The sequence below is a fragment of the Suricata suricatta genome, chromosome 8, assembly GCF_006229205.1.
Source record: "Suricata suricatta isolate VVHF042 chromosome 8, meerkat_22Aug2017_6uvM2_HiC, whole genome shotgun sequence".
Classification (NCBI taxonomy): Eukaryota; Metazoa; Chordata; class Mammalia; order Carnivora; family Herpestidae; genus Suricata; species Suricata suricatta.
Genome location: NC_043707.1, coordinates 100,403,743 through 100,417,685, shown reverse-complemented (window position 1 = coordinate 100,417,685; position 13,943 = coordinate 100,403,743). Strand labels below are relative to the sequence as shown.

Sequence of the window (13,943 nt, the reverse complement as noted above, 5' to 3'; positions counted from 1 at the left end):
AGGAATTCCCAGTTCCAAAAGGAATACAGTTTAGACGAAGTGATGAACTCTCGAGAAGTTTTTGATTTTTTGACTGTCTTACAATGTTGGTAAGAAAACCACATTTTAATATTAATTAAATGTTAAATATTTAATTATATATTATAATACAATAAATTAAATATTTAACTGCTCCTTTTGGGTATATCTGTATCTGTATCTGCTTGTATAGAACTCCTACTAATGAAGTCCTCACTCTGGGGTACCCTCACCTCCTATTCCTTTTTTTTTTTTCAAGTGAGAGACAGAGAGACACAGAGCATGTGTGGAGGGGCAGAGGGAGAGAGAAAGAGAGAATCTTAAGCACGCTCCACGCCCAGCACTGTTCCTGAGCTCAGCATAGAGCCTGAAGCAGGGCTTGAAGTGGGGCTCAGTCCCACGATCATGAGATGATGACCTGAGCTGAAATCAAGTGCTTAACTGACTGAGCCACCCAGGTGCCCCTTTACTTCTTATTCCTAGCTGGAGACAGACTGTCTTTTCTTTTCTCTTGGAAAATTTTGTATTTTCCATCATTCATGAGTTCTACCTACTTTTTAAAAATTATATTTTATTCATTTAAATGTGGCTTGAGAGTCTAGTAGAGTCCAGAGGTTCTCCCTTGAGCATTATGTTTTCTCTACTGTGTGCTTCTATCTTAGGAAATGTTACTCAGTTATAGTAGCTAAGAGTAAACAGAGAATAGGAAAAATGAAAAACATGAAAAACATAGCTCTAATAATAATTATAGTTGCATCTTGAAAATTTCTTGACAATATTTGTTTCCCAGAAGATTGAATTAGTACTGCACAGCTCCTGCTTATCACGTGGAAGATACTGGCTAGGGTGCAAGTGAGCAAATGGGGTCCGCTTTTATCTGTTGCAGTATGAAGGTCTGCCCGTTTATAGAGGGCAGCTGTACTCAGAGAAGTCTTCTCGTGTTTGCCATTTCCTTCACAGCTTGCTGTGAGGAAAAGATCTATTTTGAGGAGATCTCTTAACTAAACCCCACTTTCTGGTTTGGACTTTCTGATATTTCCTATTCGATCCTTTCCAAGTTTTCAAAAGGATTCCAAGACTGATTATTTGGGAGATAGCAGTGTTGGAACTAGACTGGCCCATAGTAGATTTTTCTTCTACTAGGATAGGAAAATCCTTGGTGACTCCTCAGAAGTCACCAGAAGATGCCTTATGCATCTGCAGAGGTAAATCCAGGATTCTTTGCATTAAGAATGTCTTGGGAGAGACCCTTACAGACCAAGCAGTGGCTGATAGCCTTTAAGCTCTTGATAGAGGTTTAGTCTTCAGTTGGGAAGCATATATAATTTTTAACTGTAGATTTCACAAGGAAGACAGTGCAATGACCAGCAAGCATACTCAGCTTTTCTTTCCACATAGAAAGAAATCTTAGTCTGAAATCTTAGGATAGAGGTGTACTGGGTGTAAATAATTATTTTTACCTTTTCTTAGTCCCACTTCAGATGGTGCTGCAGCGGCAGTTTTGGCTAGTGAAACATTTGTACAGAAATATAGCCTAGAATCCAAAGCTGTGGAAATTGTGGCACAAGAGATGGTAACTGATATGCCAAGCTCATTTGAAGAGGAAAGCATTATTAAAATGGTATGTCTGTGATTCTACTTTATTTAGCAATTGAGGGCTTTGTGTTTAAAATTTCAAGGTGACCTCATGTTGTCATTAGCTCTGGAAGTTATTTACTTGAAAAAAAATCAGTCCAGAAAATTTAATATTATAATCCATCCTTAAGAATCTGTTAAGGGAAAATAATTGATGATAACACATGCTTCTTGTGATAGAGCCATAAATGCACTTTATGTTAACCAGACATGCTATTTTGGTGGTTTTGTTTTTTTCTTTTTGAGTTGATGAGATATGTCTAAAACTCCTTTCTTACAGAGTTAAGGGAAAAACAAGGATATTTTCAGGGAACTTTCTTGACCTTAGCAATTTAAAAATCTTGATTAAAGATTGAATAAATGTGGAGGAAGTTAAAAAAATGAGAATTCAGACCTTGAGTTAGTTGAATATTTGAAGATATACACGTACATATTTTAAAAATGCACCTGTGCATGTATACACAAATATATAACAATCTTAAGGTAATTAGAGTTTACAAAATTATTTTACAACAATGCTTTGAATTTGAAAATGTCTCTGTAACTCTGTAACAAGATCACAAAGCTGGGATGTGTTTGAGGTGGAACTTCTCAGGTTTTCTGTATAATACATTTACAGTACAATTTTATGCCTTGGAGAATTTGCTTGTTATTATCTGAGACCAAAGGGGTATTAAGAGCATGGGTTTGGAAAAATGTTATCCTATATGATTTTTTAGAAGAAGATTGTTTATTTTCACATAGAAATTCCTCATATTTTTTAGTGTATCTGAACCATAGTGATCTATTGCTCAATCTCTTCAACCTATTTATCACAACACATTGTGGTTTGATAGAGTTTTTATAACTGTACAAGAAATGACCTGAGGAAATTTAAGTCATTTTTATATATTTATTTAAAATTCTAGTTTTTTTTGGGGGGGGGCACCTGGGTGGCACAGCATCGAACTTTGGCTCAGGTCATGATCTCATGGTTTGTGAGTTCAAGCCCCATATCAGGCTCTGTGCTGACAGCTCAGAGCCTGGAACCAGCTTCGAATTCTGTGTCTCCCTCTCTCTCTGCCCCTCCCCTGCTCACACTCTGTCTCTCTTTCTCTAAAATATAAATAAACATTTAAAAAATTGTTTTTTTCTTTTTTTAAAGTTTATTTATTTCGAGAGAGAGTGAGAGAGAGCAGGGGAGGGGCAGAGAGAGGGAGAGACAGAATCCCAAATAAGCCCCATGCTCTCAGTGAGGAGCCCTGATGTGGGGCTTGAACTCACAAACCATGAGATCAAGAGTTGGATGCTTAACTGACTGAGCCACCCAGGTGCCCCTAAAATTCTGTTTTTTATAGTACACAATTTATTATGTAGAGTCTCCCTCCTGAATTTTCTTTTATTTAAACTTTCTATGTAGTAGAGAATCAACTAAGATTTGATTATTAATTTCAACTGAGATTTCATTAGTGTAGTCAGGTTTCAGCTGTAAAGGTTATACATATTAATTGCTCAGAAATCTTATATAAAAGTCCCAGTTTTGATGTCCTTAGTTTATTTATATGTGATTTTTGTTTTAGGTTGGCTTTGATATGTCTAAAGAAGCTGCCAGAAAGTGCTATGAGAAATCTGGCCTGGGACCAAATGATATTGATGTTATAGAACTTCATGATTGCTTTTCTGTCAATGAACTCCTTACTTATGAAGCACTGGGACTCTGTCCAGAAGGTAATATCTTTGGTGAGAGGCAGATTAACTTAGTTAAGTCACTGAGGACATTTCAGTTTTGCCACTAAAAAAGGGAATTTACTAATTGCCTTTCCTTTCATGTTGGCTCTGCCACACTGTGCAAAGTGAATGCAAGCTATCCTGATACTGGAGTTTTTAGAGCATGTAGTCTTGGACAATACCACTACTGAGGTAACAGATTATACAAATAATTTGATTTAGGTATATCAGAGGTACTTAGAATGAACTGTTAAGTAAAAAAAAAAAAAGGATAAAAATTACATATGTAATTCTAAATATTTTATATTGTGGTGTGTTTTGTTTTGTTTTGTTTTTCCAGAGAGGGAGCATGAGGTGGGGGAGGGGGCAAAGGGAGAGAGAGGGAAGGAGGGAGGGAGAGAGGGAGGAAGGGAAAGATTCGTAAGCAGACAACATGGTCAGCATAGAGCTGGACATGGGGCTGAGCCCATGACCCCAGAATCATGACCTCAGCCAAAATGAAGAGTTGGGCAACTCAACTGACTGAGCCACCCAGTACCCCCTCTTTTATTTTAAGTTTATTTATTTTGAGAAAGAGCATGCACACATGTGAGAGCTGGGGAGGGGCAGAGAGGGAGGGAGAGAGAGAATCCCAAGCAGGACCCATGCCAATGTGGAGTCCAGTGTTGGACTTGATCCCACAAACTGTGACATCCTGACTTGAGCTGAGATCAAGAGTTGGATACTTAACTGATTGAGCCACCCAGGTGCCCTCATATTGTGTTTGAATAAAGACTTGCAGAAAGGAAAATGGGAAAACTAGTTGGTGAGATCTGGTTGATTTTTTTTTCCTTTTTGTTTATAAGGAAAGAAGTTGTATTATTTTTCATTACCATCAGCAGTGTATGAGAATTGGAGTTGCTTCACATCCTTACCAACATTAATATGGTCACTTTTAAACATCTTAGCCACTCAAAAGGTTATTTTATATCCTGCAGCAATCAGATAAGAAAAAGAAATAAAAGGCATCCAGATTGGTAAGGAAGAAGTCAAACTGTCACTATTTGCAAATGACATGATACTATATACAGAAGACTCTAGAACTAATTAATAAACTCAAGGAAGTTGCATGACACAAAATTAGTGTACAGAAATCTGTTGCATTTCTATACACTAATAATGAGGTAGCAGAAAGAGAAATTAAGGAAACAGTTCCATTTACAGTTATACCAAAAAGAATAAAACACCTAGGAATGAATTTTACCAAGGAGGTGAAAGTGTTTTATACTCTGAAAAGTATAAAACCTAGATGAAAGAAACTGAAGATGATAACAAACAAATGAAGAGATATACCATGCTTATGTACTGGAAGAATTAATATTGTGAAAATATCCATGAGAATATTCCCAAAGGAATCTATAGATTCAATGCAATCCCTATTAAGATGCCAATAGTATCTTTCAAGAACTAGAACAGATAATTTTTTTAATGTTTATTTTTATTTTTAAGAGAGAGAGAGAGCGAGAGAGAGAGAGAGAGAGAGAGAGAGAGAGAGAGAGAGCGCACGCTCAAGTGGGGGAGGAACAGAGAGAGAGGGACAGAGAATCCAAAGCAAGCTTCACCGTGACAGTGTCAAGCCCAACGTGAGGCCTGAACTCATGAACCTTGAGATCATGACCTGAGCTGAAGTCAGACACCCAACCAACTGAGCCACCCAGGTGCCTTTAGAACAGATGATTCTAAAATTTGTATAGAACCATAAAGGACCTCATATAGCCAAAGCAATCTTGAGAAGAATAATAGCTAGAGGTATCCCAATCTCTGATTTCAAGATATACTACAAAACTATAGTAATCAAAACAGTATGGTACTGGCATAAAAATAGGCACATAGAGCACTGGAACAGGAGAGCCCAGAAATAAACCCACTTCTTGGATGGTCAATTAATCTACAACAAAGGAGGCAAGAATATACAATGGGGAAAGACACTCTTTTCAGGAAATAGTGTAGGAAAACTGGATAGCTACATGCAAAAGAATGAAATTGGACCACTTTCTTACACCATACACAAAACTAACTCAAAATGGATTAAAGACCTAAGGTTGAGACCTGAACCCATAAAACTTTTAAAAGAAAACATAGATGATAATCTCTTGGACATGTTAGCCTCAGCAACATTTTAATGGATTCGTCTCCTCAGGCAAGGGAAACAAAAACCACAATAAAACTATTGGCACTACACCAAAATAAAAAGCATTTACACAGCAAAGGAAGCCATCAACAAAACAAAAAGGCAACTTTCTGAATGGAAGAAGAGACTTGCAAATGATATATCTAATTGTCCAAAATATATAAAGAATTTATACAACTCAACATCAAAAAACCCAAATAATCTGATTAAAAAATGGGCAGAGGACCTGAATAAAAGACATGCAGATGGCCAACAGAACATATGAAAAGATTCTGAACATCAGTAATCATTAGAGAAATGCAAATCAAAGCCACAATGAGATACCACCACATTAGTCACAATACCGAATATCAAAAAGACGAGAAATAAGTGTTGGCAAGGGTGTAGAGAAAAAGAGAACACTTATGCACTATTGATGGGAATGTAAATTGGTACAATCACTATGGAGAAGAGTATGGAAGTTCCTCAGAAAATTAAAAATAGAGGGCACCTGGGTACTCCAGTTAAGCATCTGACTTCATATCAGGTCACGATCTCATGGTTCATAAGTTTGAGTCCCACATTGGGTGAACACGAGCCCCGCATCAGGTGAGCTTGAGCCCTTCTTTGGGTGAACACTAGCTATGCTTCGGGTGAACGGGAGGCCTGCTTCGAGTGAGCCCCACTTCTCTCAAACTCTCTCTCTCTCTCTGCCTCTTGCTCACTTGTGCCTTCTCTCTCTCTCTAAAAAAAATATTAAAAATAGGCATTTTAATACCTAAAATATATACCTAATAATAAAGTATGATTATTTATGTATATTTTTATATATATTTATTATAAAATAAATACCAAAAACAGGTATTTATATACATATTTATTATAAAATACATACCTAAAATAGGTATTTTTAATACCTAAAATTAATGCCTAATAATAAAGTATTATTATTTATATATTTATATATTTATATATATTTATTATAAAATAAATACCTAAAAAATAAAGTATTTACCTAAAGAAAGCAAAAACACTAATTTACAAAGATATATACACCCCCTATATTTATTACAGCATTATTTACCACAGCCACCATATGGAATATTACTTGGCCATAAAAAAGAATGAGATCTTGCCACTTGTGACAACATGCACAGATGTAGAGGGTATTATGCTAAGTGAAATAAGTCAGACAGAGAAAGTCTAACTTTCTTTTCTTGATTTTGGCATTAGAGTTATGTTGGCCTCATAAAACAAATTGAGCAGTAACCATTCTATATTTTCTGACAGAGTTTGTGTAAGATCAGTGTTAGTCCTTCCTTGACTATTCCTATAGAATTTACCAATGTAATCAAGTAGTTTTAAATTTTCTTTTTGGGAAAGTTTTTGATAAATAAAAATTTGTTACTAAATATGGGACTATTCAGATTTTCTATGTTTTCCAGTGTCTATCAATTTTTGTAAGTTATATTTTTAAAGAATTTACCCATTTCCTTTAAGTTGTTAAATGTATTGGCTGAACTTGTGTGAAGTATTTTTCTTATTATTCTTTTTTTAAAGTTTATTTATTTAGAGAGAGAAAGAACAAGAGAAAGGAAGCATGAGCAGGGAAGGGGCAGAGAGAGAGAGAGAGAGACAGAGAGACAGAGAGACAGAGACAGAGAGAGAGACAGAGAGAATCCCAAGCAGGCTCCACACTGTCAGCACAGAGCCTGACTCAGGGCTCTATCCCACAAACTGAGATCATGACCTAAGCTGAAATCAAGAGTCAGATGCTTAATCATTTTAAACATTAAAAAAAATATGTTGAACTGAATAATGAAATATATCAAATTTCGTGGAAGGTAGCTAAAATACTGCTTAGAGGAAAATGTGCAGCTTTAATACTTTTATTAGAAAAAGAGAAAGATCTAAAATAAATGACCTGATGTTCTCTTGTAAGAAAGTTAAAAAAAAGAAGACCAAAGTAAACCCTAAGTAAGTTAGAGAAAGGAAAAAATGAAATCAATGAAATGGAAAAAACAGACAATAAAGAAAATTTAAAAAGCCAAAGTTGAATCTTTGTAAAGGGCAACAAAAATGACAAACTTCTAGCTAAGCAGGTCAAGAAAAAAAGGAGAAAGAACACCAATCCTCAACACAAGGGATAAAAAAGAAGTTATCACTATAGATCCCATAGACATTAAAAGAATAACAAGAGAGGGGCACCTGGGCGGCTCAGTCAGTTAAGTGTCTAAGTCTTGATTTCGGCTCAGGTCATGATCTCATGTTCTGTGATGTTGAGCCCCACGTTGGGCTCTGTGGCTACACTGTAGAACCTGCTTGGGATTCCTCCCTCTCTCTCTCTGTCCCTTCCTCCCTCAAAATAAATAAAATAAATATTAAAAAATTAAATATCCAGGTATTTAGAATTTTCCTGAATATATTACTGTTATTGCTTTCTAATATTGTGCTATAGTAAGAGAATACACTTTGATTTTGATCCTTTCAAATTTATTGAATTTTATTTTGTGGCTCAACTTGTGGTATATATTGGTGAATTTATCTATCATTGTACTTCGAAAATTATGTAGATTCTGCAGTTATTAGATGTAGTCTTCTAAACCTATCAATTAAATTGAGGTGATTGATAGGATTTTTTCAGATCTATGTCTCTACTGATTTATTTGTTTTGCTCTATCAATTGCTGAGAGGGGTGTTAAAATCTCCTACATTAATTGTGAAATTGTCTCTCTTCTTTTAGTTCTGTCAATTTTTGCTTTACTTATTTTGCAAGCCCAAGCACATTTATAGTTGTATATTTTCTGGTTTTTTCATTATGAAATATCTTGCTTTGTGTCTGGTTGTAGTCTTTGTTTAGAAGTCTCTTTTTGTCTGACGAAAATAGTCACTTCAGCCTTTTTATGCTTATTGTTTGCATGATATTTTTTTTCTACTAATTGGCTTTTAACCTATTTACGTTATTTATCTGAGAGTATAAGGTGTATCTCTTGTAGGCAATAGTGTATCATTTGTTAGCCTTTGTCAATTTCTGTCTTTTCACTGAAGTATTTAAATCTGCTCTAATACAGTAACCATTAACTATATATGATTATTGAATCCTTGAAATTCCAAATTGAGATGTGCTGTGTGAAGTACACATTGGATTTTGAAAACTTAATATGAAAAATAGAATGTATTTTATTAATTTTTTTACTGCTTACATGTTAAAATAAAATAGTTTGGATATGTTGGGTTAAATAAAATGTTTATTAAAAATATATGTTAGAAAATTTTAAAGTACATATATGATTTGCATTATATTTCTGTTGGACAGTATGACTTAGATCATTAAGATCATTAGCTTGCCCACTTTATTATCTCTTATCTGTCCTTTCTGGTTTTTGTTCTTTTCTCCCTTTCTTGCTTTCTTTTGGAATATTTGAATATTTTTTATTTATTTTATTATTTTATTTTTTGGTTCTAAATGTTTATTTTTATTTTTATTATTTTTAAAAGATAGGCTTTTTAAAAAGTTTATTTATTTATTTTGTGAGAGAGAGGACACACGAGGAGGGGCAGACAGAGAGGGAAAGAGACAATACCAAGTAGGCTCCACACTGTCAGCACAGAGCCTAATGTGGGGCTCACACTCACAAACTGTGGGACCATGACCTGAGCTGAAATCAAGAGTCAGAGGCTTAACCCCCTGAGCTACCCAGGCAACCCTATTTATTTATTTCTGAAAGAGAGAGAGAGAGAGAGAGAGAGAGAGAGAGAGAGAGAGAGAGAGAGAGAGAGAGAAGTTCATGTATACAAGTTGGGGAGTAGGGAGAGAGAGAGAGAGACAGAGACAGAGACAGAGAGAATCCCAAGCAGGCTCCAGACTGTCAGTGCGGAGCTGGATGTGGGGCTTGATCCCATGAATCACAAGATTATGACCTAAGCCAAAATCAAGAGTCAGATACTTAACAAACTGAGCCACCCAGGCACCCTTATTTGAATATTTTTAGTATGACCTTTATTTTGTGTATTGGATTTTTGCCATTTCTCTTTAGTTTTTTTTTTTTTTTAACTTATTTTCAAGTTAGTTAACATACAGTTTATTCTCTATAATGAAGCTTTCATGGTCCTGTTAAAAGCATATAGGGGGCCAATGTCATTCCTCTGATCATCTCATTCAGGAGTAAAGCTAAAAATGATCTTTTCCTTTTACTCCCCTCTCCCATCTCTCTCACTTCTGCATCTCTGTTTTACTTTGCTGTGGCTGCATTGGGCCCTTTTCCTCAAACACTGCAGACTTAATTCTGGCTCAGGGCCTTTCTTCGTTCCACATATCCACATGATTTGCTCCCTTATTCCCTTAAGGTCTTTGACCAAATGTCAAAGTGGAAGACTTCTCCTAGAACTTGATTTAAAATGTGAACTCCTTACTCTGTCTTTTGGTCCCAACAGTTACTGTACCCCCCTTTGTGTCTCCCCCATAGCACTTATCACCACTGTGTTATATATATTACTTTCATTACATATTGTCTGTCTCTTCTTTACACCTCTCCTGACAATGAAGTAAATAACTCCATGAGAACAGGGATGTTTGTCTGTTTCATTATTTCTGTATCCCCTACTTCGCAGGGCAGTTTTTGGCACATAATTGCTTTCCATTTATTTTCTTATCTGTGGTCTATAAGAGTGGTTGTTATAGGACTTCCATCTCTGGATCACTTTTAGTGGACTAAAGATAACTTGCCAGGGACTCTTCTAATATTGTATATATTATAAAACAAACAAACAAACATGCAGTGAATTGTTCCCTTCTTGGGGTGGGTTTGTGTTCGTTCTGCTATTACTTGGTATAGTAACACTATTTAGGAATTCTAAAGGCAGTAATAGCAGGTAGTATACCTGTGATGACCAGAGCCTTGTATCAGGTTCTATCTCGGAAACACCAAAAAATAAAAGAATGCCTCAGTGGATGGTTTTTAATCTACAACCTAGATTTAAAGTGGAATTAAAAGTGTTAGTCATAGGGGCGTCTGACTGGCTCAGTCAGTGGACCATGTGACTTTTGATCTCAGGGTTGTGAGTTTGAGCCCTACGTAGGGTGTAAAGATTAAAAATAAGATCATAAAAAAAAGAAGTGAGTCATAAAAAATTTTGTGATTAGTGTGTTTCATTTTACCAATAGAGAAACTCTCTGGTTTTTGACGGCAATAAAATATATTGGCTAAGAACATAGGCTATGAAGCAAGACTGCCTGTTGATTAATCCTAGATTAATCCCCAGCTGTTGCCTTGGGCTAATTACTTAAGATCTATGTGTCGGTTGCCTCATCTATAAAGTGGGAATGTTTATACGTAGGTACTTCATAGTGTTGAGCATTAAATTAGGTAAGTATCTGTAATAATTAGAACAAAGATTGACAAAAGTGACTACATAAAATCTATTAATCACCTCTGACAGTCTCATAACCACCATCTTTCTTTGGAGATTCCACTTCATTATCAGAAGTACTATCTGGGAGGTATTTTATACCCTACATGGATTTTTATTTACTCCTAACCACTTGGAAGAATGACTAGAGAGTTGATAGAAATGTTGAAGCGACCAAGCATGTTAATTTTCATTTTCTTTTAAGCTTATGTTTATGGCTCAACAGTATTTTCAGCCACTTCTCATCATGTCATGTCCCCTGTCCTTCATTTCATGTTCCACACTCTCCTCCCCATTTGCTAAGCATGTTTATAGAGCATACAGCAGTGCAATTGAAAATAGAAATTAATACATTGGGCACAATAATGGATTTTTAAAGCTGATGCCGTTGTTTTAGTTATAGTATTGGATCCACGTCCATTCTTCAGGATCTTTGAATCTCTGTTACATTTGTAATAATTTTGGAAGCCAGAGAGCTCTTAAGAACTAATAGGAACTCTGTTTCATGTAGGAAATGTTCTGAAAATATAAATATTTCTTACTTGGCATTTATTATTTAACTTTTAGAAGTGCTTATATCAGAGGGTGCCTGGGTGACTCAGTGGGTTAAGCATCCTACTTCGCCTCAGGTCATGGTCTCATGGTTTGTGGGTTTGAGCCCCACATTGGGCTCTGTGCTGACAGCTCAGAGCCTGGAGCCTGCTTTGGGTTCTGTGTCTCCCTCTTTCCCTGTCCTTCCCCTGACTCTGAAAAATAAATAAACATTAAAAATTTTTGTTAAAAAAGTGCTTATATCAGTGTGATGTTAGTTTAAACTGGTAAGAAATGCTTGCTATGTTGAAATTAAAAAAAAACATGTCATTTGGACCAGTGTTATTTTTAATCTTCATGAATATTATTTTTCCTTTAGGACAAGGTGGAAAACTGGTTGATAGGGGAGATAACACTTATGGAGGAAAGTGGGTAGTAAATCCGAGTGGTGGATTGATTTCAAAGGGACATCCACTGGGAGCTACAGGTAATACTACACACACACTTACTAATTTTTTTTGTTATTATTTTTGGTGTGAATCGTTTAGCCATTGATTTGAATGAAAGATTGTATTCTCTGAACCTGGAAGCCAGTGCTTTAAATGATTGTTTAGTCACATTATTTTTAATTTTCCTGTAAGTATAGTGCATTTCAGTAATCTTAACTGATGAGAATTTGAATTAGGTGAAACTCTAAATTCAACATATATATATATATATATATATATATATATATATATATATAAGTTTGATTATTTTCAAATAAGTGTACAATTTCACTTAAAATGTTTTCAAATAGAGATCTTGTTAGACCTGCTGGATGGGATAAGAATAATATGAAATGAGCACATTATTTGTGGTATATGTTGTTGGTGTTACATGGACACTTTTTTCTCTTGAAGAACTGGTCTAGATGTTATGAAATGAGAATTTTACTGTGGCTTTTCTGCTGACTGGCCATTTGACTATTTTGATAAGTTATCAATTAGTTAATCATTTTGACTCTTAGTTTATTTAGTTGTAAAATGAAATTATACAAAAAAGCTTATAAGATAGTTTAGCACTAAAATCTGGGATTTGTTTTTATGAAGATAGCTGAGCTTTGTACTTTTTCATATGTCTTATATATTAAATATTTTATAAATTATTATAAATTCCCAAATAGAGAAGTTAGAATTAACAGTGTATGCATTAAAGCAATTAACTGGTTTATGTCTTTTTATCACTTAAGTTTAGTAAGCTTATAATCTAGTAAATGGACACTTGTAGACAGAGAATCAGATATAGGTAGACAAATGTGCACACATAGACAGTTGCAGTAAAACTATGGTTTAGTGTGACCTTATTGTTTATTTTATTTTGTTTGTTCTTTGGTTCTTTTCTCTTTTTCATGCTATCTTATTATTCACTGGGTGTTTTTTAGTATTTTATTTTCTCTTTTCTGTTGAATTATTTCTTTTTCTTATTTCTTAGTGGTTGCTCTAGGATGTACAACATAGATCTTTAATTTAACCACAGTCTACCTTCAAATAATTTTATGCCATTTTGTGTATAATGTAAGGGATTTTTACAGCAGCGTATCTCTAAGCACTTCCAATGTATTTGTAAACCCCATACTATACTATTGTTATTATTGCTGTAAACAATCCACTATATTTCAAAGTAGTCTGAAAATGAGGGGAATGAGAGTGTTATCATTGGGAGTGACAGAATAACAATATCTGACAAATACTCTCCTTTATAAAAGTACTAAGAACACTTGCAAAAATTATCAAGACTGGGGCCCCTGGGTGGCTCAGTTGGATAAGACTCCAACTCTCGATCTCAGCTCAGGTCTTGATCTCAGGGTTGTGAGTTCAAGCCCTGCATTGGGTGCTGCACTGGGTGTGAAGCCTACCTAGAAGAAATTGTCAAAATAAAGTTTTTCTTTTCAGAAACCATTGAAGCAGTGTGATGAAAGAAAGTGCTAAGCAAGAATTCTGTATTTAGTGAAGCTACCCTTTAAAAATGAATGAGAAGGGCCCCTGGGTAGATCAGTTAGTTGAGTGACGGACTCTTAGTTTCAGCTTAGGTCATGATCTCATGGTTCATGGGATTGAGCCCCAGGAACACAGCTTGTTTGGAATTCTCTCTCTCCCCCTCTCTCTCTGCCCCTCCCTGACTAGCACATGCACATGCGTGTGCATGTGGGTGCATACTCTCTATATATGTTTTTTAAAAAATAAAAGTAAAGCACCCAGATAGACAAAATCATGAATGAAAAAAGATCTATTACAACCAATCCCTTAGAAATACAAGCCATCATCAGAGATTACTATGAAAAATTATATGCCAACAAACTGGACAACACAGAAGAAATGGACAAATTCCTAAATACACATGCACTGCCAAAATTCAAACAGGAAAAGATAGAAAGCATGAATAGACCAATAACCAGTGAAGAAATCGAATCCATTATCAAAAATCTCCCAACGAATAAGAGCCCAGGGCCAGA

The 13,943-nt window shown here is 35.3% G+C and overlaps 1 protein-coding gene across 2 annotated transcripts in view; it reads left to right on the top strand.

Moving 5' to 3' along the window:
* The window catches only part of SCP2 (sterol carrier protein 2), a 118,445-nt gene that overhangs the window by 48,881 nt on the left and 55,621 nt on the right, over positions 1–13,943 (top strand). For both annotated transcript variants that reach the window (XM_029948198.1, XM_029948199.1), the window contains 4 exons: positions 3–89; positions 1,489–1,639; positions 3,213–3,360; positions 11,829–11,936. In XM_029948198.1, the coding sequence (XP_029804058.1) occupies positions 3–89; positions 1,489–1,639; positions 3,213–3,360; positions 11,829–11,936 (494 nt within the window). The remainder of the gene's footprint in view (positions 1–2; positions 90–1,488; positions 1,640–3,212; positions 3,361–11,828; positions 11,937–13,943) is intronic.